At 42.4% G+C, this 25,806-nt stretch overlaps 1 protein-coding gene across 2 annotated transcripts in view; it reads right to left on the reverse strand.

Annotated features, from left to right (window-relative positions):
* The window catches only part of SPOCK1 (SPARC (osteonectin), cwcv and kazal like domains proteoglycan 1), a 500,723-nt gene that overhangs the window by 317,739 nt on the left and 157,178 nt on the right, over positions 1-25,806 (reverse strand). The window contains exon 2 of one of the 2 annotated variants that reach the window (XM_006017185.3): positions 3,476-3,521. In XM_006017185.3, coding sequence (XP_006017247.2) covers positions 3,476-3,521 — 46 coding nt within the window. Of the gene's footprint in view, positions 1-3,469; positions 3,522-25,806 lie in introns of both variants that reach the window. The other variant, XM_025196024.1, reaches the window with a different exon arrangement.

Consider the following 25,806-nt stretch of genomic DNA (forward strand, 5'->3'; position numbering starts at 1 on the left):
ATCAACTATCAGGTCATACTTCCGTGTTCATTTGTTTCATTCTCTGTTCTTACCCTTGGGAGAGGAACATTATGACATGATTTGCTGGGAAAGATTCATGACTGGGAATCCAGTGGGTGAAGGGAGAATTCCTGCATTTGTATGTTGGGTAGCCAAAAAAATTTTTTTGTTGATCTTAAAATATTTTTCTATGCAGCCAGAATACTGGATGGATGCATTTTAATAAATAATTTGAAACTGAGAGTGATGCAATACTTCACCCATTTCTGACTACTGAAAGCTCATCACAAAAATGTTAGATTAGGATAGGGAGTCTACATGTATTTTCCTCTTCTGTTAGAGGCCATCACACACACATTCAAAGGTAACAACCTACAGGTATACCACGCGCATTCTGTCCAGGAGTAAATGGACTGCTGCTAACTGTCGGACTGTTTGGGACGAAGTTATCAGTTGCTATCACTCAATCAATAATTTCAAACATACATGCTTATTGTAAGGAGAATACAATAACTATCTGCTTTGAATTCTCTGGAAAAGAAATGCAGAGACACTTGCAAGGAGACACGGCAGTCACAGTAGGATCAGAAAGATTAGCAATTTGAAAGCAAGGCAATTACAAATAAGAAACGGGAAAACAGACATAATTAAAATGCTAAAAAAACAAAGACATTAGTGTTTCAGGAAATGCAAGATAATAAACAGCTACAAGTAATACCGAGTATAAACAGAAGCATATGGAATATTTATTTAACATCAAGTTACATGTAAATACAGAATTAAAAGAAAAGCAGAAACTAAACGATGGCTAATTTTAAAAAAATTATTATTATTATTATTATTATTTTTACACGCTGAGTTTAACTGTTTGTTCAATAATATGCCTGCCTAATTTCCTCAAACACCATTACTGAATATGAAAGCACAATTAACATCCAAGGAATTACTTCACCATCTAACTGGTCATTTTAATCAGGGTGAGTGACATTCACCCTCCTACAAGAGTCAAGCAAAAAGCTAACGTATCACATATCTGAAAAGTCTTCCAAAGAGTACTTAAGAGGTGGCGTAAAGCCCTGTGCTGAATTCTTTCCATGGAAATGAATTTCATGTTAATTGTTTTGACTGGTATAATTATGTATTTCTGAATATCTGGCCATAGGGCTGCATCTAGAAAGAAATCGATGACAAATTCTGACACACAAGGATAGTAGGTATCACAAGGGTACTGATTCAATTGAAATAGTATGCTTCTGGCAGCTCTAGAATTTGAGACTTGACATGAATGAACCAATACTAGTCAGAGAAACCTGGGATCATATAGCCAATAAAGTGCTCTAAGCTGTGAAATAGGTTAATGATCTATCTGACATTTGCTGGATATAATCCACTAGTTTCAACTGTCCTAGCAGGCATTTTGTGCACTACAATTAAAAAAGGTTTGTTGCACTGCACACCAGGAAAGTATCTAAAAGACAGAGATGCTGTTGGCCCAGTCTTTCTGCAATGCACATGAGTATCTACTGTATGCAAAATGGGCAAAAATTGTGTCCAGTGAAGCAAAACTCAGGATGAAGCTATTCTAAAAATACATTTTTTGTCAAGAATCAAATGAAAAGCACCCTCCCCTTCCCTCAGGGCTTCATCCCTTTGAGAGCACACCATGGTATAGCTGCGCATCCCAGAGCACAACTACTCTACATTTCTGAATATTGATTACTATGGTAAAATGGCGCATTCTGGACTTTATAATGGCCTATCATCTTTTGCACTGCTTTCCTGACTGCCTTTCCGGTAAAATGCATTGCCATGCTTTTCGTTATTTCCACCATTCCTTATTGAACTGACATCAATTGTCAAGCCTGACACAGGTAACAATATCAGGGCTTTTACTGCGTCCACTGACATTTGGCTGTGATCTCCAGGACAAATTAATTCTGCTACCCAGTCCGAAAAGTGTATTATGTTCTCTAAATGTCAATATATCATCTGTAAGACCTCTCTGTTCACCACTGCTCTCCACATAGCCACTTAGCAGGACCTACAGGTTTCTTGTCCTGCCATACCTGTTGTTTCCAGTCTGTTATCCTGGCTAGGTCATAGAGAGCGTTCTGTTTCTTGAGCCTGCTCTTGGTTGCAGGAATACTCTGCTACACTAGACTCCTTAGACTGCTGACTGGCTTTGCTTAAGGCTGCAAAGTTTGCGCAGGCAGTTTCATTTCTGCAATACACTTTGTGACTGCTCTATCAGTGTCCTACTGCCAAAACTGACATTACTGTGCATTAGCCAGCTCTTTGCAATCTTCCTGCTTGTCTCAACACATCAGGGAGTAGTTTTATACAGGTTGCATCCTTTCACTTGAGAACATTTTCTCCGTATATTCTTTGCCTCCACAAACTTCTGGACACTCAAGAGTATGCTCAGGTTCCACGTGTCATATTTTAAACATCCTTTGTAATGCCAATTTGATTCAGTTGCTAACATGCACCTTTGAATTACGGGTCCTGGTTTCAAATCTCAATGCAAGATATTTGTGCACAAACATTGCTGAAAACTGCAGTGAAGTATACTAACAGAATGATAAATTGCTGGAGGCATCTTCTATCAATTAAGACACTGCTTCCACAAGTAAACATTTTATTACATAACTTATTCGTCACAGTAGTATTAGAAGTGAACAACATTTGACAGAACAGCAAAGTATGCCTTCAACTTTTTCCCTCTTAAGCACCATATTTTCCAGATTCAATAAATCACCTAGGGCTACTTGTTTGTGCTTTATGTACCGTGCATTATTTTTCATTTGACTCGTCTACACAGGGAAATGTAACAACGTAGATATACTGGCATGGTCATGTCATTCCTATTCCTACATTAAAGTGTGCTTTCACAGATGCCGGTATAATTCTATAAAATTAGCAAATTTTCCCAGGTAGACAAGTCCTAATAGATGATAGGAGTATCCCCAAACTTGACAACCAAGAGGGATAAGGAAAGTACCAAATGTCTTAAGTGTCCTTGTTAGTATCAAATATGAAATCAGACATACAGCAGCATTTTGACTTCTCAACTGATCCTTAGTGCATCTCTGAGAAAACTGCCACTGATTTCAAATAATGTACACTTCATTGTTAGATAATAAAAGCAATAAAATAGTCATTTAACAGGACAACTAAAGTATGCTAAATTACTCATTTTAGTTTGCATGCTAGATCTTTCCCAATTATGAAGAACCTTTTAAGCACGTAGTTTACCACCAAACACAAATAGGACTGAAAGATCATTAAAAAAAATAGCTATCAGCCAACTCCTCTGATTCAAACCACCCCAGAACGTGAACAAAAATTAGACACAGGAACTACATACTGATTAGTGAGAGAGAGCGAGCGAGCGAGCGAGACAAGACACAGAGAGAATGTGCATATCATGAAATATCTTTAAAAAGAGTATAGTCAATAAAAGTACTACCTTTACCTTGATCAAAGGGCTTGTTTGGATTCCAGTTTCTGAAATAATCATCCTGAATGGGGGAGAAAGTATAACATTTAGAAAATACTTATCCAATCTTCCCATTACAACCTTGAAAAAAACAGACTAATCCTGCTACTGCCTTCTCGCTTTCTAAGAAAAGCCTCCCACCCCCATATAAGATAAAAAACCACTAGCAGGATAATGTTCTAACAGTTAATTAACAACTTTAAAAACTTCTGATAAGGGAGGGTTCCAGGGTTGAGCACTTTAGTCAATTCCTTTCTCAAGCCTGGATTTTCATTAAATAATTTCTATAAACCCCACTTCATTCCATAGCGTCTCACAATAGGAAGTGACCACGTATGGTAATAATGCAAAAATTATGTTGCTTGGAGAAAGTAATCAGTGCCAAAATGGAGTGCCATGGTAACAACATGTAAGTGTAAGCCTTCCTTCCCCCCAAATCCTTTGAGCTCAGTGCAACTCCTCCAGATTTACAGTGGTATAATGCAGCACAATTAGGGTACTTACAGATGTGGACCCCACCCCGCCCAACAGTGCTTTACTTTCAGCTCAGCATGCCAGAGTTGAGCACAGCACATGCCCAGAAGAGGAACTGCGTTAGTTTGACCCAGTTTGCCCAGCGCCTGTATAGGGGCTTTTTAGTGCTTTTATCTAATAGCTGATTCAGATACTGTGGAGCCGGGTCAATCTGACACGATTCTTCTTTTGGTAACGCACCGGGGGGGGGAGGGGGCACATCTGTCAGCATCCTAAATTCTAAACTTTAACTATAGCAACCCTTAGTAGCATTGATGTAAGTCTGTATTTCTGCCGGTATTCAGATTATGAAATCCCATCTTCTTTTGGAGTTTATAAATCAGCTGTGCAAACATATGGCTCTGTTTTTTTCTTTTTTCTTTTTAATCTAACTTTGGTTCTCCCATAATTTAGAGCAGAGAACGCAGGACCTGTCCTAAGAGACAAAGTTGCTAGTGGGTCTGACCCTGTTTCCAAACAAAAGGTTGTAAATCTCTTGGCAGAAAGCACAGAAAACCCCATCGTGCCTCTGACCAATTTGTATTCTGTACACCTAGCAAACGTCTGTATAATGGGTACATCTCTCTCACTCCAGCAGGCCACCAACTTGGGACCCAAAGTATATGGATTCAAGCACAAGCCCCTATAACTGGTTTTTACCATACTCGATATAGCTTCCTCCATCTTTTTGAGGGGAAGTGATCAAAACCAAACAAGCTATTCGAGGTGAAGATGCACCTGCATTTATACAAATGACATTACAATTTTTGGCATACTATTCCTGGTCCTTTCTTAATTCATCCATTTTTCCACGTGCATTTTTGACAAGTGCTGATCCTAGATGTCTTTATAAAGCTGCTTCAAAAGATGCCTAGATATTTTTGTTCCCCCTGAGAGGGTAATTCAGAATCCATCAGCGCGAACAAGGAGTTTAACTTATTTCTTCTGTAGAATCTTTGTCTCCAGGACAGTGAATGCCATCTCCCCTCCTGTTACCCAATCGCTGAGTTTTATTTGCTCATGCTGGTGATCATCTTTGCTTTATACTAACTTAAATCATTCTGTGTGATGGGGAGCTGGTAGTAAAGCTCATCCCATGGGCCAGATAGCATCCATTAGACTTAGCATACAGAGCTACTGAAGGAGAGGGCAGATCTGGGAGTTCCCAAAGTCATTCTTCTTCGATGTACCCAGATCCTCCCCTGGAATGCCTACGCAGGCAAGGGGAAGCATCTGCTGTTATGGGGAGCGAAGACAGCTTGCTGTCATGGCCTCTTGCCAAGCAATTGTAAGGTTATTGCTGTGAGCATCCTTTGGGGGGCTTCACTTACTCCAAGAGGAGGGTAGTTGGGTTGCTCCACTGAGTCCTGGGAGAGCAAAATCAGCCTGATACTGGCACAGTAAATGGGGAGTTTGTTTTCTTGTGACATCCCCCTTGCTCCTGCATTAGAAACAAGGAAATTTGCCCAGAGAGACACCTTGGCCAGTTATGATGTTCAAAGCTAACACTAAAGATGATTATTTACCATTCATTTTATGGACGTCAGGAAAGCATTTTAATTGTTTTCTTCTAGAGGTCAAGACTGGGTACCCAGGACTGTGTCTCATCCTTGCCTTTGACTTGCTTAGCTTTGTTAAGTTGAAAGTCTCATTTTGATACAAGGTGGGGGGCACATCTAGACGTGTGTTTTACTGCAAAGTTGACTAATTAGCTCCACAGTAAAGCATCAGCCAACACATTCGTCTGTATTAGGGCACAGTAAACTAATTAACACCACTGTAGGACAGTACTGTCCGGGACAAGTACTATCCTACAGTGGAGTAATTATGTGCACTCAAATGGACATAGAGACTGTGACCGGGGCTGCCTGAGGCACAAAGGTGCTACAGTACAGGGGCTGCCTGCTGCCTAGCTCCACACTGTAGCGTCCTCATGTACTGGGCAGCCCCTCCGCTGCCTGACACTGCCACCTGAAACCCAGGGCTCACCCCCTGGGTTCCCCTGCCAGCGCAGGGTTGCTCCGCAATGGCTCAGATTGCTGCAGTCCCAGGTGCATGTGAAGATATTGCATCTGGGAAGCAGCTGACTCCAGCATGAACTATGCCAGAGGTTATTCAGATGCATTAATAGCATGTGTAGATGAGCCCAGTGTGTAACTGTAACCAGCATGAACTGCACCCACCTAACTGCCAAATGTATTGATTATTAATCACTTTTGATATATTTTTTTTCACCTCAGTCATTTTTTTGGTAGCAAAATATTCCTTTACCTACTTAAATATTCTAGGTGTTCATTTTACTGCTGGAATTTTAGTAACAGAAACTGTTAAATAATTTAAATCCCAAGAAAGATTTTTATGTTGCTGGCATATGGAGGAGGGTTTGAAATCAGGATTAGAGGATAAGCTTGATGTATGAAATATGCAGGCACTTGAGAGGAGAGCTCTCTCTAATTCAGTGTCAAAGGATCATTTTAAGACAAACACACCTTGCTCTTAAAAAGGGCCAAATGCACCTACTTTTTGCCCTGCATCTATTTCTGCGATTCCTGTTCTACTTCTTTCTTTTTAAAAAAAAGCAAAATAACCATATTGCCTTTAGAACGTGCACAAACAGTAACCCACAATAACATATGAAAATAAGTATGAAAAATAAGAAAAACCATCTACAAAAATGAAGAAAATGTATTATATATACAGTTCATACCTATATATACATACACGCAAGACATATGATTTAATAGACTATATTAAGCTCTGCCTTATTATACTATACTAAAACATGACTTCTTTTAAGTGTATACATTATGAAAAACCTTATTATTTCTAAGCATAAAGAATTTCAACACTCATCGCTACATAATCTTGTTATAGTGATATAAGGGATTACAGAGCAGTTGGATGAAAGAAAACGTAGGGCCGTCAGAGCTGTAACTGGGTGGACGCTGCAGCTGGGCTGCTGGTGGCTGCTATTTTTGCTTCGTGCCATCCCCACCCTTCCCTGTGTCGGCACCTTGGGCTGATGTCTCAGTCCCAGTCCCGGTCCCTACCCCACAGTTACGCTACTGTAGGTGAAATGTTTTGGTGTCATAAGGGTGCAATTTACCCATTTATTCCTGTATAAAAGGTCAAACAGAAAGTCTATTGTGTATTTAAGTCCTACTTAAAACTCTGGTTTCAGTGATGTATTAGTTTTGTGTTAGCTCCCTGCAGAGGGGCAAGCAAACTGCAGTGCTGACACAGCTCCTGTTATCCTTAAAAAGTGTTTGCATGGAATGCCACCAGGATTGCCGCCATCGTGGCGAGCAGTAGACATTTACCAGGTAAAAGCCAGAATTGAAAGTGTAAGTCTTTACAAGTTGAGCTAAAAAGCCAGGGTTTGTAGCTGGGGTTTGTAACAGGGATTTGTGTCTTTAAGATTAGGCACAGAGGACACAAGAGACACACTGGAAGTGTCTACACATTCATGAATACACTTTTGCTACTGCACATTAAATTTAGTACCTCTAATGCAAGGTACTAAATAAATGCGCATTAGGCTGCTCTAATGCACAGTAACGAAAGTGCACACTTTTTTTAGTGATGCTTAATGCACAGTAGCCTGTTTTTATTGCGCATTAGCATATTAGCATGGCTTTTGATACAACACTGTAAGGCACAATAAAGGAGTTTTCTGTGCATTAAAGGGCATGTTAAGATGCATCCACTGACCAGCAGATTACATTAGAAACTATCTACCCAGTTCTGAATTTAGCTTAATCCACCATTCCATACACTGCATGGACAGCACAGGTTTAACCTGCCATCAACATTATAATGCCCACTGGCTTGTGGATGTAACTAAAGCAAATATTTGGCCAAATTCTTGAGCCCCAATGGATACATGAGTATCTGGCTGGGTTGTAGACATTCCTAACAGAAATTGTATGTGCACAACACTTAGTCAGTCTCATGAACTAGGACCCTAGTTTGCATCTTTGCAAAACAAAAAAAGTTTTAGGGTGCACCTTAAGTTTGTCTCTAGACTGCCATGTGGAAATCTGCCTTGCCTGCTGGGATGCAGGCAGAAGTGGGTGCATCTGTTTCCCCTTTCTGTGTCAGGCAGGGTTGAATTTTTCCCTAAGTTAGCAGCATAGCTGATGGGGGAAATGAACACAGCTCCATGGACAATTAGGTAGAATTTCCCCCCTTCTTCGTTTATTGACATCTCCAAAATTTCTTGAGTCTGTTCAGCACCTTTCCATATCATTAATGAAATGATATCAATTTATTTCATTAATGATATGGAAAGGTGCTGAACAGACTCAAGACTGTTAAAGTCTCAAAACTGTTAAAACTTGACGAAGTCATTCTAAAATAAATTACAACTATTCATGTGACAAATAAACTAGTCACTAAATCTATCCTGCAGTCCTTCTGAGAAGATTTCTGGTATTATAAGATTGATTTAGAATTCACTTCAACCTTTATCCAAATAATTCAGCAAGAAAACATAAGTAATAACTGAAAGTTAAGCTTGTATTACACCTAAATGAGCAAACATCAAATAAGAAATATATGCGTTTGATAAACCATTCAGATGCATTACATAAACCAAATTTATGGGATGCATAATAGAAAAAAAAAGGGGGGCTTTGCAGGATTGGAAATAAAATATATGTTAATAATGGATATTAAGAGTTTAGACTGTAATATACATTATATTGCAAATGTTATTAATTTATTTACAGTTTAAAAGTAAAAACCTACCTCAACTTCCTGAGTACGTGAGCATTACAAATGAGAAAAGAAAAAAAAAAGAATGAAATCAAACAATAAAAAAGAATGTTAATATTTTCCATTTTTTCTCTCAGCAAATTTTTAAAAGCATAATCACTAGACTCAGGAGACCTTACCCTTCAAAGTACATCTCTATATTTTATTATTTTGATGAGCTACTAACATCCATTTTCAGTCATAATTTAGTTATTTCATCAGGTGGATTACACAGCCAAAATGCCTATTTGTAGTCACTTTTGCGTCCACAGAAAATATGGGATCCTAAAGGGCTGTTCATTTCCTCTTGGCTTTTAAAAATTTCCTTTGGCTGGAAATGTGAAGTCATCTTCCACCCCACAGCACACCTAATCAAATAGATTTTTTAAACAGCTTTTATTTCCTCAAGTGCCTGAAGAATTTAAAATAGATTTGTTCAACTGATAGTTTTGGTAGTGAAAGTAAAACTAAGCATGTTTTCCTCTCTATTCCTTTAAGTGATTATGTATGATATGAAGTTAAACAGGCTTCTGTTTTATCTGTAATTTAACTTAAGTTGTACCTGTTTCTTTCCAAGACCTAGAAAGTTTGTCTAACATCTCTAGAGTTGGTTTAATAAAAGATACCACCAAAGCCCCTTGCTTCTTGCATATCACCTGGACCATTAGAGATATACCACCATTGAAACCCTACTACTACATGCCTCCTTCCAGAATTCTGAGACTACAATCCTGCAGTAGAAACAGGGTTTTTTTTTTTAAATTATTTAAAAAATAAAATGGCAATTCTTTGCTGACAGCCTGGTCCTTTTTCAGCATTTACCACACAAGGAATTTCCATCAAGAGGTATTTTCCTAAGAGATCAATGGTAGGCTAGGAGCCTAAATCAATTCCTTAATTATATAAGGACTAGGGCTGTGCAAAGTTTCAGTCCCTGATTCGATTTGGTGGAGATTCGGCCCAATTTGGTAATCCAAATTATTAAAGGGTCTCCTGATTCCTCTCTGAATCGAATGGGAACCCTCCAAATCAATTCAGAGAGATTTGGAAAGTTTCGGAGATTTGAACATAGACACGGCTTTAAATGTTTTTTCTACATAGCTCGAGATACCAGGCGGCTTGTGAATGCTGCAATGCTGGGGTGGATGCACAGTCCCACAGGAGTGCGGGGAACTTCCCAGCATGCTCAGCAGTGGATCCGGAAGTGGACTAGAAGTACTTCCAGTCCACTTCTGGGTCTGCCGGGAAGCGCGCAGGGGGTCCCCCCTGCACCCTCCCGGCTTGGCGACTGGTGCCTCCTGGGTCTGGGGGGGTCCCCGGGGTCCCCCCGCAGTCAGTCACCAAGCCAGGAGTCATGGGGGGGCCCAGGGCACTCCCCGGTGGACCCAGAAGTGGACTGAAAGTACTTCCGATCAACTTTTGGGTTCGCCACCAAGCATGCAGGGAGCCCCCTCATACTCCTGTAGGATGCTCCATCCACAGCAGCTTCACAGCATTCACAATCTGCCTGGTATCTCAAGGTATGTAGAAAAGACATTTAAAGCTGCGTCTGTGTCCGAATCGCTGATTCTCTGAATCAGCACCGAATCTTCAGATTCGGATTTGGCTGAATCAAATCGGGGACAGCAATCTGAGTCAACAAATCGAATCACTGTTCCCAGTTCGGGCCGAATCCATATCGAATACGGCCCGTTTCACACACCCCTAATAAGGACAGTGATTCCCAAAGGGCATGCTGCTGCCAAATTTCCAAGGCCCATGGGGTGGGATCAGCTCTATGGATTAGATCCATCCTATGGACAGACCTGGCACCATTCATCTGGCCCATGGGACCAAATGGTTGGGCACCACTTCGTAAGTCTTATACACACACACACACACGCTTTTTTGGGTGTAAGAGTGAAACGAACTCAAATGGTGCCCTGGACTTCTGCAGGCTCTCTGCATAAGGATATATTTCATTCCTTAACACATGCTCATTTGCATGGGGGAGTGCCACAGATGGACTTGCAAGTACATTAAAATACTAGAGGCCGGATTCTGCTATCCTTGTTCATATTGAATAGTACCATTTTGTTCAGCACTACTTGTGCAAGAAAGTTTCATACAGTGTGAACAAAGAAATGAAAAGTATATTTTAAGTCAGAGTTTTTGCTTACAACACTTTGAAGTTAATTTTAGGCAAAAGCAGCAGTAATTGAAGATCCAGCAAAACACACTATTTCATACCCACATCACAAATCCCCAAACCACAGGATGTATTAGAAAAGTAACATTTAGGAACTTGGGTATAAAAAGGTAGAGGTCGCTTTTGAAAGTTTGGAATTTCCCAAAATATCCAAAATTTACCTTATACCTGCTTAAGCTTATTGTATGATTTTTAAACTCTTCACATTGATATGGAGAGAAACAGATAAGAGAGGTATACTTTAAAATATGAACATTTTTGGCAGTTTTGATTCAGCTTTTCTGGGGAGTTCAACAGAACAGGGAACAAAGGGCCCTGTGGTTAGTTCAGTCAATAGCATGGTAATATGGACATAAGCATACGGTTACAAATGGGTCAAGCTTTTCAACACAGATCATTAAGGAGCATATGAAATACCCTCAGTTCCTTCATGCCAGCTCTCAATAAAACTTGATGCTCTTTGTTCATTGGGACAGGCAGGAAAGAGAAATATCCGTGATCTATACAAAATGGACATTCCCTGGGCCACGGGGACTTCCGTGTTGCTCCTGAAAAGCCCACCTTTGGCCACTCTTGTCAAACCACTGCTCTGAGGATGTCCCCTGATGGATGCTGCAGACAGATCTTGTAAAGTGGGGGCGAGCAGCTGGGGCGTGCTTATCAGCAGGGCTTCCACACAAGAAATAGATATGCCTTTATTCTGGCTCCGATGGCTATTCAAGCCATACAGAATGCTTTCATTGCCTGTACACTTTCTGCCGCTTTCCCAATAGCCTTACATAGGCACTGCTTTTTCTTGGGCTGATCCCAACAACAAATTTTGTGGGAACAGTGAGAACCGGATGCTACCCTTTCAGTGGCTTCCCTCCCCTCTCCTTGCAAACCCAGTATCAGCCTGTAGACGATACTTGGCAAGGCAGCTGAAGCGGGCCTGTCCCATGCATACATAGAAAGACTCAGCACTGAATGCCAACAGTTAACACCTGTAAACATATTTACACTGTAAGCAATTTGGGAAGAGACAGTCTTTTTAGGCTTATTTTTTAATCCAGGCAGTACCTCTCACAGTGAGGATATGGTCCCTCTAGTACTACAATGGATATGGTCCGTGACTTGAACTCCTAGGCAATACGATCAGGCTAATAATAACACTGCAACATCAAGCTGAGACTCATGGAAAGCAAGTATGCATCGCAGAGCTCTTGCCTTCATTCTCTATTGGATTTTTACTACTTTGATTTGGGTAATCAAAAGATGAGATGAAACACATTTTAAGATGATTTACAGCCCTTTCACTGTATCTCACATACTATTTTTTTTTTTGCTAACAAAAGCAAAATGTTCTTTTATTCAGAATTCATGCATCAATCCTAGCCAACTCAGATTGATACTGCCATCAACTAAGTCAATCTAATGAATAACCATATGTTAAATTAAGGACTGAAAAGGCATATTTAAAAAGTGCTAGTTCACGAAGCTGGTATTAACACTCACAAAAGACAGCATCCGTGGCTTTACCCAATTTCTTATAGATATCCTTAGAGGCCCCATCCATTTTTATCAGGACTTAACCCAAGGACACAGAATACATATGAGAATCTAGCCTTAAAGTTGTGTACAAGCTGTGTTTGTACACTGACTGGATTCAAGGCAGCTCCTCAGATGTTTTCCCTGGAGCACAGACAATTATTTTCAGTCAGACAGCACATAATGAAGTCATCTCAGGAAAGACCAAATATATTGTGGCAAAATGAATTTATCCCCTCTCCTAAAAGGGAGGATATGGAAATTGCCCGCTATTTCATCATCCATCTAGATGATATGTTAAAACTGACAACCAAAAATATGACGGAGGCAGAACTTTTCAGAAATCTCATCAGCCGGGTTTTGATTTGCGAAAAAACAAACCTTGAATCAGAGGCGGTCCTAATGCACTTTCCTATTAGTCAAATCTGAAAAACCCAAGGATGGGACCCACCTCCGAAGACAAACCCATTTCCAGGTGCTGCGGGAGGTAACATGGTTAAATCAGAAGGTGGCAGCCCCCGACTCGTACCCCCTGCTTTACTTCTATCCTCTACACAATGCGATGAGTGCGGTTGTTCAAAAGGAAGACCCAAAGTAAAAAACACACGAGTGACTTTAACCATCGTCTCTGGCTTAACAAGGCAGCAATGAACAATCCAGCTGGCACTCGGCTCCCCCAAAGTTTGAGTGTTTCCAGAGGAACTCCCACCGAGCTGCCCCCTGTTATTTTTTAGTTTAGTTATTCCCAAACACTTGACATTTGCAGAGAGTTAATGAAGCACAGCTGAGTTAATGCAGAGGCGCCTTCTATACATATTTTGCTCACTTGTCAAAAAGCAGCGTTCACAAGATGCTTTTGTTTGTAACTAGCAAGAAACATCATCTCAATGGGTGTATAAATATTTATGTTTTGTCACATTAATTGCACTTATCAGTTATTTGTATGAATTTCCTATAGATGAGATGTTGACAGAAATAGCTCCACAGGAAATCCTCCTCCATCTGCAGCATTCACGCATTTGGGGGAACTGGGATGCTCATTTGAGTCTTGGTATGGCCTCTCCCCCCTGGAGGCCTAGGGAAAGCATACTGGGAAAGCACAGCAATCGGTAAAGCACAACCACAGCTACTCATCTGGAAAACCATCAAATAAAAGGGCCTGACCCCGAGAAGTGCTGGATACTCCTTGTGAGGTAACTCCCACTAGGAGGAGGAGGAGATATGACTCCTAAGTACCCCTCGAAGAGACTTTAGCAACATTGGATTGCAGCCTGGCTAGCATTTTTCTCTTCCATCCTAGGTCTATGATTAAACCTCTTACCCTCATAAAGAGCAGCTGGGAAGGGTAGTAATTACTATCTCATTGCTCTTTTAAAATTAGCTCTAGAAAGAAGCAGCTGCATTTTTTTTTTTGCTTCCCTCTACCTCGCAGTACAGATGATCCCTCCAACATCCGAGCAGTGTGAAAGCACCAGCTGCTGCTTGCTGAAGTCAATCTAGCCTAGATCATAAACATCTCCCCAAGGCCTATTGCCCATTTTAAGCAAATAGTTTGTGTCAGCAAATTATACACTATTTATTTACTTCAGAGGAAGAGAAAGTATTTTACCTTTCTAGTACTTCTGCGAACAGAGACTTCCCAACGATGACTATTAACTGGTGTCTGCCATAGTGCCAACATGCTTAAGAGTTGAGAGTCGGCTGGGAAGACACCTCTGAACACCTCTGGGTTCCCTCCCCTGGGAAAGAGGGGACTGGGCATCTATCCAGGATGATTGCACAAGCGAATGAGTAGCATATCCATTGTGGTTTTTTTTCATTTCAACTCTGGTAGAAGAAACCTTTGGAAACTTCAGTGATAAATTTCCAAGGCAGGCTTGACATGTAAGGGAATCTACTTTGGGATCCAGTAGCATTAAGCAATAAAAACACAAGAGGCATTTTTTTTCAGGGTGGAAGGGCACTATGTACAAAGAGAGGGGCCGACTGCCATCTCCCAACATTTATACCATCACATCAACACATGCACTTTCGGATGCAAACCTTCGGATGCAAACCACAGGCACTTTCGATTGCAAACCTTTCGGATGCATGTTTATGGGCATTTCTTGTTCAGCTCCAAGTGACTGCAAAGGATTTGTGCCTTATTTTGTTTCCTGATGAATAAAGATTACCTGACAAGTTTTGGTTTTTCCTTTAAAAAGACATCTTTTGTCATCCTTTGTGTTACTAGAGGGGATATAAGTTGTCGTCTCTGGACTCTTTATTCTGAGTTGTACCACTTTCAGTGAAAGGATAAGGTTACTGCAATGTGAGCACAGGTTTCTTTTTACCAAAATATAAATATTTTGTTGGTATTCATTAAGTATAAAAAAAACCCTCTGCACACACAAAGAACTAAAGACTCCTATCTGATTAAACCCTCCCCCCCTACACACAGTTACTCAGCTTACAGGGTTTGGGGTCCACAGTCACATTCACAAACCCTCCAGTCTTCAGTGTTACAACATTTCCACTGTAAAAACAAACTCTTAAAAAACCCCCAACACCTCCGTTATGAGAAACTTTCCACTCTTTGTTTATAAAGAAGTGAAAAAGTACAAAAGCTCAATTTTATTTTTGTTGCCAGTCCTTTTTAGTACAGCAGCTTTGAAAGCATTTTCTCTTATTCCAGTCTGAATTTTTCATCTAATTAGCCTATGTTAGAAGGATCTATTTTCTCTCTCAAAAATGAACATTCCCATTAACATCATTTATCCCATAAGTCTTAATACCTTGCCATGCCCTGCAGCCACAACAGCTGTGACTCCATCAACTCTCATAAGACTAGGAAGGTCAGACCAGAGAAGTATTTGCTAGTACCCCCAAATGAGGAATTCCAGGAAGCAGGTCCTTCTATTATGCCCCATCACAGCAGTGATGAAGAGGACGCATACCCTATTACTGGAGGTGCCACCTTTTAGAGCAGACAAAAGCAAAGCTTTACAAGATATGCAAGATCACACTATTGATCTTTCCTCCTTATGATGTAAATAAGAAGACATATTTTAGATATTCCTCCATACCCCAGAGGGTTTGTCACCCTCAGTAGAACTGATAACTCAGATTAGTTGCATTTCTCTCTGGCCAGAAAGATGAAACCCAGCTAACAGGACTCCTAAAGTGCTGCTGGAGTGGAAGAGGTTGGATGGAAAAGGGTTGAGCTTGCATACAAAATGCATGCCCTTGTAGATCCTTCCTTCAGCTAGAAGTGCTGGTATCTTTTTCCATGTGTGTCCTTTCCATCAGCCCCACAAGGGGCCTGCATATAGCTTGGGCTCACTGGCTGCACACAGGTAAGGAGCTGAAGACTACTTTTAACTGGCCTCACTGCTAACAAATGGCTTAATGATCATTTACCCCTCTCTACCAAATTTCCTCAGACAATCAGGTCCCGAGAGAATCAGTGTAAGGCTACTGGGCAGTTACCAACCTCCTCAAACTAGTAATGTTGGGCAGTTCTGGCTCCTCATAACTGAGGGATTTTGGTTTGTATGATCATGCTCCTCTCCCACGTCCCACACAGCATACACGGCTGGTTCAGCTTCTGACCTTCAGTCACTCGGTTATTCAGAAACGATCATGTCGGAGGGGAAGAGAGCACTGGTGTTAAACAGGAGAACGACATAAGGAAGACAAGGGGAAAGAAGTGGGGAATGAAGTGCCTGCAAGTTCCCTATTGTGATAGGGAGGCAGACAGATTTGGCTATTAATGCACCCCTGTCCATTGTGGGCACGTTAATGGGAATGCCAAGTGTAGCTGCCAGTCCGGAGCAGAGGTGGTATACAACAACCAAGCAGAAGGCACGCATGGGAAGAGAGAGACCATATTTCAGTACAATAAACTGAAGAAAACTCCCTGTTAAAACATTAAATAAGCATATTCTGGAGCACAATTCGTCTGATAAAGATAGCTCCCTTCTGCCTTGGAATTTATATTGCCCCATTAGAATGCTGTCTCAGGAAAAAGAAATCTTCCCCCATAACTATTAAAGCCAATTGAGTTACACTCATCTGTGATGCCCACATAAGATTAGAATCGGAGCCAAAAGGCTTCTGATTAGTTAGGAAGGAGAAGCACAGATTCTCCGGTCTCTTAAAGCAACTTTGCGTTGTTCTCCCTGGGCAGAGCTTCTGTGAAACCATGAACTGGCCAGTGAAGAAATCTTTGCATCGCGCAGCAGTTCTTGTGCTAACCTTCCACCAACCTCCGGCGTCAAGTCAAGAAGCGTCTCAGGAACAGCAGGGGTAACTAGGGCTAGCGTATGTAACGTCAAGTAGCTTTCAGGCCCTAAAGGGAGTGAGGGGAGGACGTGGGGACTACAATGCTTAATGCACCACCTCTGGTTTGTGCCACACGCAAGTTAGCCAAGGCTCAGAATGCAACCCAGCATTGAGTGCTAGTACTTTCAGCAAGGTTTGATCCAAAAATGCGTGCTGGATAAGGGGCACAGGATGGGTCTGCAGGACCTATCAGGCCCACACACTAGCCTTGCACTTGGATCCAGCACAACAGGCCAGTCAGGCGTGGGTGCTGCATGCAGCGTGCATCCTGGACTGGCCCCATGTGCTGTGTGCAGCAAACATGCCCACTTCACCCCCATAGACCACGTGCAGCAGGGCCGGTCTGAGACCCACAGGCAGCAACACGGACTATATCGCAGGACTCTGTGGGCTGGATCTTTGGCACCCTGGTTTAATCCAACCTTACTTCATACAAATCTGACCCCAGTGCTCTTTCCTGCCCAGGGCAGGGGGTCGGTCTTGAAGATCTACTGAGCTCCCTTCCAACCCTAAAAATCTATGAAATCTTTGAAATAATACCACCAGCAGCTGGTGTACATTGAAGTCAACACAGATGTATACCAGCTGAACATCTGGACCACAATTATTTCCTCATGCAATCATGTGACATATAAGCTCATTTTTCATGCATCAAAACCCTTGCCTTTATATTTCTTTAAATACTCCGGAGTGGCTGTTGGTAGATTATGGCCACACAGAGACTCCCCATAAAGAGATACTGTCAATAAGGCAAATTCTCCGAGTCTTCAATAAGTCTGATACTTAAAACATCCATCCAAATGAAAGCTATTACACACTTTCCAGTTCTTAATTCTCATTCAAAGAATTCAGTGATATACCTCGAATGCGACTGTTTTGAGATTGCTGAAATACCAAAGCAGTATATTAGGAGGTTATGTAAGCTATTGGGAAGATGACTTCACTTTAGATATCCTTGTTGCTTTGAGAATACGTTTGCTATAACTGTATGTGACAGATTCACCAGTGCTTTATATCTGAAAATATTTCTGCTGTATTTGGAGAACTGCACATCCATTTAAAAATAAAAAGGAAAGAAACTGCCTCCACAGTAAATGTGAAGCAATACATTGCTCTCAGTAGTGAAATACATAGATTCATTTTGTAGTATTAAGAAACCTAACAAACCACCCCCCCACAAAACACACCTCCTCCCAACAATCTTCAAAGTGCTTAGCTTGAATTGGTTTGTTTTTTATATTTTGTAGGAGTAATGCGAGTATCAGGTAAAAGGAGCATTCTCCAAATAGTCAAGTTCTCTGGATGTTAATTTATGAATAAAATTATAATTATGTTCCCCAGAGATTTACAAATACCACTTGGTTAGCAATAGGGAGAAAAATAGCAGCTGAATAAAAACAGCTGTCTCCCTTTGATGTTTAGTGATCTAAAGTTTTGAGAACTAAGGAAACAGTTAAAATAGTTACGATGTTCTCAATCTTTAGACTGGCTTCTTCAAATGAAAAGCTGACTGGCAAAAGACCATCAGCATACTGTTGGAAGTCGTGGGAGAAGCACACACACACACACCACCCATTTAATTAAGTTGCATCCATGGGCAAATTGGGATTAAAACCCAATTTTGGTGAAAGGAGTCTTCATTCAAAAACAAAAAGACAATCAAATATTTATCCCCTCTTGTTAAAACGCCCCCCACCCCCCCAGTTTAACATCTCCTGATTTCAGCTGCTATATGTAGTTTTATAGGGCTGAATGAATAGGGAACAAATTGCTATGGTCAACTAAACCATGAAATAAGTGGTTATTGGGCACGAGACATTTCTAGACGTTTTCAGATGGAAACATCAGAAACTCTCTGAGCCGTTACAAATGCCTGGTTTCCATTCTGGTTTACAACGCCATTCTGTTAATTGTTCTTGACACTTTACTCATTTTAAGTAAGGAAAAAACGGACAGAAATTACTGACAGGCAAAACTGACAGTAGACTTAATGGAAACAACGCATCTAATGTATTTGCATAAACTCCCAAGGCTTGCCATGCTATTCAAATCCTGCTATAAACAAAGTTTCATTCTTACTTTTACAACAGTTTCAGTGACTTCAAAACAGAGGAACTCACTCAAATGAGCTCAATCAGTTTATTAGTTATATGGCATGTTAATCAATTTATGGAAGGGATGTCTTTGCTTGCGATAGTAGGAGACTGGAATTGACAACCCAGGAAATCCCTCTTAGCTCCATTTTCTGAATGATGTAATTGAGTTACCATGGTTCATTAGAGAGTCACAAAAACTGCATAATCATATGAATAAACATAATCAATATTACCTCACTTGTCTGTTAATTCATGTGAACTAGGGACAAAGTGCTACAGATCATTATGTCCATTCAACAATAAAACATTCATGCAATGCCAGGCGAGCTAAAATACGAACTGAGTAGATCTCAGCTTTGTTCAATTCTTTTTTAAAACCTACCCACTGTTATTTATCAAACTTGTCCAGTCCTATAGTATTGTACAGAATAGTAATGAATATGCACCAAAACACTTCTCCCAAGCTGAAATGTCTACAAAAGATTTTTTCTTTCTGTGCCTGTATGAAATCTTCAAGTTTCCTTTGAGTAGAAGTTGGCTATGCAAATAAAAAGCAAACTAGATGCTCTTATTTATGAGAGTCACAGTAGGATAACATATTCCACAAATCTTTCACTCTCTCTTACAGAGTTAATACAACTGGACGAGGATGGAAAATACAGAAACAAAGTGATCAGTGAAATCAAAGTTAGGTCAGTGGTGACCAAAAAAACAAACAAACCCCAAAACCATATGGTGAGACTGCTGAGAGGCATAAACTGTATGTGGAATGAGAAACACACCACAAAACCCATCATCACGATTGTCTCTAAGCTGTGGTTCAAGCTACGGTTCTTTCAGCTGGGACTGAAGTGAAGTGGTAGGCCAGTACAAAGATATTTGCATTGTGGTTACTGTAACTAGCCTATGAATGGACTGGAGACTTTGATACTCATGACACCTAACGCATTGCACTCAACTCACGATATTTATGAAGAGTAATCCATTTGACAACCCAGACTTCTGCCTAAACCTTCCACTTACAACATCCTTCTAGAAAGACCTTGCAATGTATTACTTAGGGTGCAAGACAAACAGTACAATGATGATCAACACAAAGTAAACACTAGCCGTAGTTCCCACAACAGCCCCTGAAAATCTGCAGTTATTTCCCCATTATCACAGTGTAAGGAAAAACTGCAACATCACAAATAATTTTCAGTAGATGGTGACATTTTAAGTAGAGATTACTGGAAATTTATGATAATAGCAGACCTACCACTGAACTCCATTTAGTGGCCAATCTTATTGTCTATCAGTTGTCTTTAACGTGAAGATCTGGAATCAGCAATTCACCCCACTTTCTAAAGAAGGCCATGTTCAAACAGCTCCTGATACTAAATACCTAAGCCTCTGTGGCAGCATAATAATACACACAAAATGATAGGTTCAGTTAAGGGAAGCCTCCATGGCTAGGGACAGACATTCAAAAAGCCTCAGCCTGAATTGATTCAATCTTTGCAGGTTAGTCTAACCTGGCTAGGCCGAACCAGTTTGCAACTGTACAAACATCCCCTCTGGACTGAAGAAATGGAGGCACATGCCTGCAGTGGCTCAGGTTAGAAGCTGGGGGGTGCTAGAGCAGCCCTCCCTTCCCTTCTACAATGCTGAGCTGAGGGGAGCATGGCCAGGCCCCAGCAGGATGCTCTGATTAGGGAGGGGCCCCCTCCCCCCCTCGCTGCTCCTGACCAGTGAGGGAGCCAGCAGGGAGTTGATAACAGCATTTAGTTGCACAGCAGGGAGTTGATAGCATTTAGCACCCATCAAAACAAAACAAAAACCTCTTTCATTAGTTCAAGCTTTTCTTAAACAGCTTTTTCCAAGGAAGGAACGGAGGGACATTACCAGCTGAGCTGATTAGCTCCAAAAATCCTTAAACGGACACTGTCCTGTCTGCCTTACACAGACACCTCTCAGCATTCGCTACCATACCACATGCTGGCTATGTCTGTTCTGTGGGAGAGGGGGGAATCCATGCTTGAGCAGGGAGTGGTGAGGAGTGTGGGGGGGGGGCAGGGGGAAGCCAGGCAGATGTTGCTGTATCTGCATTCTCCCCTGGAGCTTCAGCCAGGGAGCAGAGGGGCAGAGCCATCCCTGCTCTGGAGCAGACAGCCCTACCCAGGGCTGCAAAGCAGCTGGGATGCTGGGGGACTCTGGTTTAACTTAAACCAGGAAGGGGTCTGGGACAGACTTTGCATAAACCAGTTTGACCCAAATCAGTTAAGCCTGATACTACATTCAACCAGCTTTATCTCAAACTGGTTTCAGCCATTTTCAAACTGGTTTAAGCGCGCTGAATGTCTGTTCTGTTACAGGTTTAAACTAGTTCTTCATCACTTAAACTGGTTTATGTGTAATGTCCATCTCTAGCCCATTAATACACAATCTATTTCATCTTCTGTAAGAAATTCTAAATTTTCCATGTGCATTTACTTGGATTGGAAAAACCTCCTTTAACACTTTCAGCCCCAGCTAGATTCAAACCAAAGTAGTCTGACAAGATCATCTATGACCTTCTACCATTTCTGCATAGATACCTTAGACCTTCAGCTCTACTGAGAATTGCTGGGTGAAGGCAAACAGCACAAAATAGTCACAGTCTCTACGGGGGGTGGAGGGCATAGCAGTGGAAGTAGAAATGCCTGCAAAAGTGCCACTACTAACACGGTTTCCATCTGATTAGGAAAGCAGCAGCCACATGATGAGAGATTTTTCTGAAATGAGGCGGCTCTGCAAGTTATTGACAGGAGCTCATCCAAGGACGGTGCATAACGACGTTCAAATGCTGTGATCCTTCTCGCTACACAGCTCCTGTGTTGGATGCCCCAGAACACCACAAATCATGAGGTAATGGAAATGGAGTGCCTAGATTTACTTTTCAGTAGAATACATTGTCAAAGAGAAATCAAAACACTACACATCTCTGACATGCACTCAGTGTCTCAGTTTTTAGAAGAGCTTATAACAATATCAATCTAAAGGGAACAACTAATAGCACAACAGTGTAAAGAAATAGGGTGAACATAGGCTGGCACAATGTATCAATGATGTTGGAGATATGAAAGTCAAACGGCATTACCGGAGTTCTTCTGTTCTTCTCGAAAGCTGAAAGGTTCTTAACACTAGGGCTTGGTCCCACTGGATATTAAAAACAACTGCCACCTTTAGTTCACTTTATGCTCTGCATGGCTTTATAGAAGAAAAGACTTAAGGGTTTTAAGTGTGTGCCCACGTGCGTATGTGCATGTAACCCCACTGAAACCACAGGATGATATTTTTGGGCTTTATTAATATAGCTATGCATGTATATATAGATATCTATCTAAACATTCAATGTGGAAAATTACTAAGAACCATGTTGCTTGTGTCTATCGGTGTGGGAAGACTAGCAACAAATGACAAAAAGTTAATAGCCCATAAAAAATTGCTACCTGCCATCTATGCAAGGCGATTGTATTTTGAAGATAAACATTTTTTGTTGGAATAGTGTTTGAAAAGATGCAGGTCAAATAATCAATAAAGAAGGAAATAAAATAAGATAAAAAGGCCAAAAAAACAATATTCTGGTTCAGGGAATGGATTCCTAAACTATAATAATGGCCCCAGTGGGAATTAAATGCTAAGGCTGTGTCCACAGTACAAAATTTCCATAAGGATTAATTCTATTTTATTTTAGCACAAGGCTGAATCTGACTGCCCAATTTTAGCATAATTTGTTCTCCTTGAGAGCTCCGTACTATATTGCACAAAGGCAAATTTAGCTCAATGCTCAACCTTTTAAGCTGGATAAATCAGGCTACAGTTCCACTTGCATATGCAATGAACTAGTCAGGGCTGTCCAAGTGGCAGACTGCGGGCTGCATGCAGTCGCTGAAGGGTTAGCATATAGCCTGTGGGCTCCTGCCTGTCTGCCATTCCCTCCTCCCATCTGCTCCTGATGCCCTAGTCAGAGGAGGCTGAACAGCCTGAGCTGCACATGTGGCAAAAAAGGAGCCTGCCCACACTGCAGGTAAGTTGTGTGTATGGCTGGGAAGGGAAGCGGGGGGTGTTGTCAGGCTGTGCATGCAACAGTGTGGTGGAAGGGGTGCCAGGCTATCTGGATTCCACCTTCTTCCAGAGAGGCATGCAGCAACCCCATTCTGTCTATGCAGAGGAAGCTGGGCTGCCTGTGCTACAGAGCTGCTGGTGCAAAATGCAGAACAGAAAGAGCACTGAACAGCTCAACCCCTCCTCTGCTCTGCCCTCCCCTCCTCCCCTGCCCAGCTGCATGCACCATGTGGGGAGTGGAGGGAGCCAGGCTTCCCAGTGCCTCCATGAGCAGCATGGGCAACTGTAGCACAGAAAGCTTGACTCACCCCATCTCCTAGCCAAGGGGAGCCAGATTGCTGGGGGAGGCGGGGGAAGGGAAGCTGCCCAAACAGCTAGGAGGTGGGTAAGCCAGACGCTGTGTGGGAGGGGGGATGCAACAGGGCAGCCGGGGTGGTGGCGACACCCATGCGGACCTGGGGTCTTTGGTCTGCATGGCATGTGGCTCTTAGCTGCTCAGATGTTGGACAGCTCTGGACTAGCTCATAGTTTAATTAGCACAATCTGTATTTGCAGTGCCCCTGGCCAGAGGAGGGGGGGAGGTGCGGCAGTGGTGGGAGCCTGGCGGCAGGAAGCGCAGAGCTCCTGAGGAGTTCCTGTAAGTGTATAAAGTGTATTTAAAATGCGGGTTTGACTTTCGCGAATATTTGAAACCGCGAATGCCGAACCCACAAATAGCGAGGGTTTCCTGTAATCCTAAATGGCCAACATCTGGCGCACAGATCACATCACTGCTAGTACCTTGTCCTGCCCTGCCCAAAGCTTAGTCTAAAAGTAGCTGGATTTTGTGATGCTGCTTTTGGGGAAACTCTGCCTCATGGGCTCTTAAGGGCTAGGCTCCTAAGTCTGCAACTAGGAGCCTGCAAGTCCTGAGAGAATTTCCTTTCATAATACATTGTAATTCTCATTGCAAATGAAGGGCAAGCTTGTGGGAATGGCTGCCCCCTGGAATGGTAATCAAGAGCTTAGATCAGTTCCAGCTTCAAATGTCATAATGGACTGGGCTCTTTAACAAGAAAAAGGTGTTGATTCCCCTGCAATGTATATTTGTGGAACTAATCATGTATACATGTATACATACGTAGCATCCATCCAGGGCTGAATTAGGGCAGCCAAAGTATATCTGCATAGATTTAGGGTGTATTCTAAGCGTACTCTATGCAAGATTCCATGGCTTCATCTGCACGATCTCAATCTGTTCCTCATGAAGTGAGAATGTCCATGACTAAGGTATCTGCTGGGACAGTGCAAGGTTTACCATTACTCATCTTGGGGAAGGACAAACTTCCCCATACTACTGCTCCCTCTCTCTTTAGGTATAGGGAAAGGACTCAGTTTTCACTTGCAGGACTCTATATCTGGGAGATCCTGTTAAACACACCCCAACACAGACATAGCAGCAACCAGAGCCACGCACAGGATCCTCTGCAGGTTGTGTTGGTAGGAAGTGTCCAGAGTAGCTTCAGAGTTAACATCTCACTGCTATGAATGAGGTATTTTATGGTTTAATAGCTATTTTTTTGCAAGTGCACATTGAACATCAATGCATGTTTCAAACAGGCCATATTTTAAAAGTTTTCTTCACAACCACGAGGCTAGGAACAATTAAAAAATAAAAATAAAATGATGGCTGAGAACTGGTGTCATTATGGACACCAATTAGCTGGGGCTCTTAGTCATGGATCCATTGTGCCTCTGCATAAGTCTGATGCTAACTGCACCAGTTAAACTATTAGATATGTAGATAAAGAGATTGACCCAACATACTTTGCAGGACCAATAGTCAATATGAAAAAACACAATCAACCAGTAGTTTCTGCTCAATGCTGCTCAGTTGGACTAAGCTAGAACGAAATATATACAGGTACACAACCCCTGCACTACACTGAGCTTTCACATATCTACTAATGGTAACAAAGCTTCAAAGGCTAAGTACAGACAGTGAAAAAGCCCAAGGCAGAATCAATCCAATGTATGAAGGTTTCTCCAAGCTGTGTAGACTTTATCATGAGCAAAGGGAACTCACACTCATCTCCAGTGGCGGAAGACATACAAATGCCTGCAGTGGCTGAGGCCAGAAGCTGGGAGGGGGGTGCCCTCACATGCCCCCCAGCATCTCAAAGACTGTAGAGGGAAGATGAGTGGGGGCCACCCCTGTCTGGCTGCCAGCCACCCCCCCCCCCCAACCCCCACGCCCAGGCCCAGGTGAGTCCCAGAGGGGGCCACCATAGCATGCCCTGCCTCCCACCACTGGCCAGGCTGCCAAATGTACAGCAGTGAACCCCCAGGGATGCCACCCAAAGACAAGGGCTGGGCATGGGGGAGGGCCTGCAGCAACAGCAGGGGCCTGAAGGCATGTGCCTGACAACCAGTCAGGGGTGGCCCAGCACTATAAAAATGAAGGAGCCACCAGGCTCTGAGGGGCCTAGTCCTTCCCTCTACAAGTGCTCCCGTCCCTGCCGCCCGGTGCAAACCCCTCGGGCTGCCCAGTGCATCTTGCCAGCTGCTGCTGGTGCCAGGCTCTGGCAGAATGCTCCTGGTGGCCTGCACCAGGCAGCAGAGATGGGAATGCTCCATAGAGGGAAGGAACAAGCCCCACCACCTGGCGTTGCCTCCTGGGCTGCCCAGCACATTTTACTGGGGCCCAGCGCAGTGGCAGCCAGCAAGACACGCTGGGCAGCCTGGGAGGCCTGCATGGGGCAGCACGCTCCACTGAAGGAAGGATCAGGCCCCGCCACCTGGCACAAGCCCCCACCTGGCACATCCCACCAGAGCCTGCC

Source organism: Alligator sinensis, unplaced genomic scaffold (assembly GCF_000455745.1).
Source record: "Alligator sinensis unplaced genomic scaffold, ASM45574v1 scaffold111_1, whole genome shotgun sequence".
NCBI lineage: Eukaryota > Metazoa > Chordata > Crocodylia > Alligatoridae > Alligator > Alligator sinensis.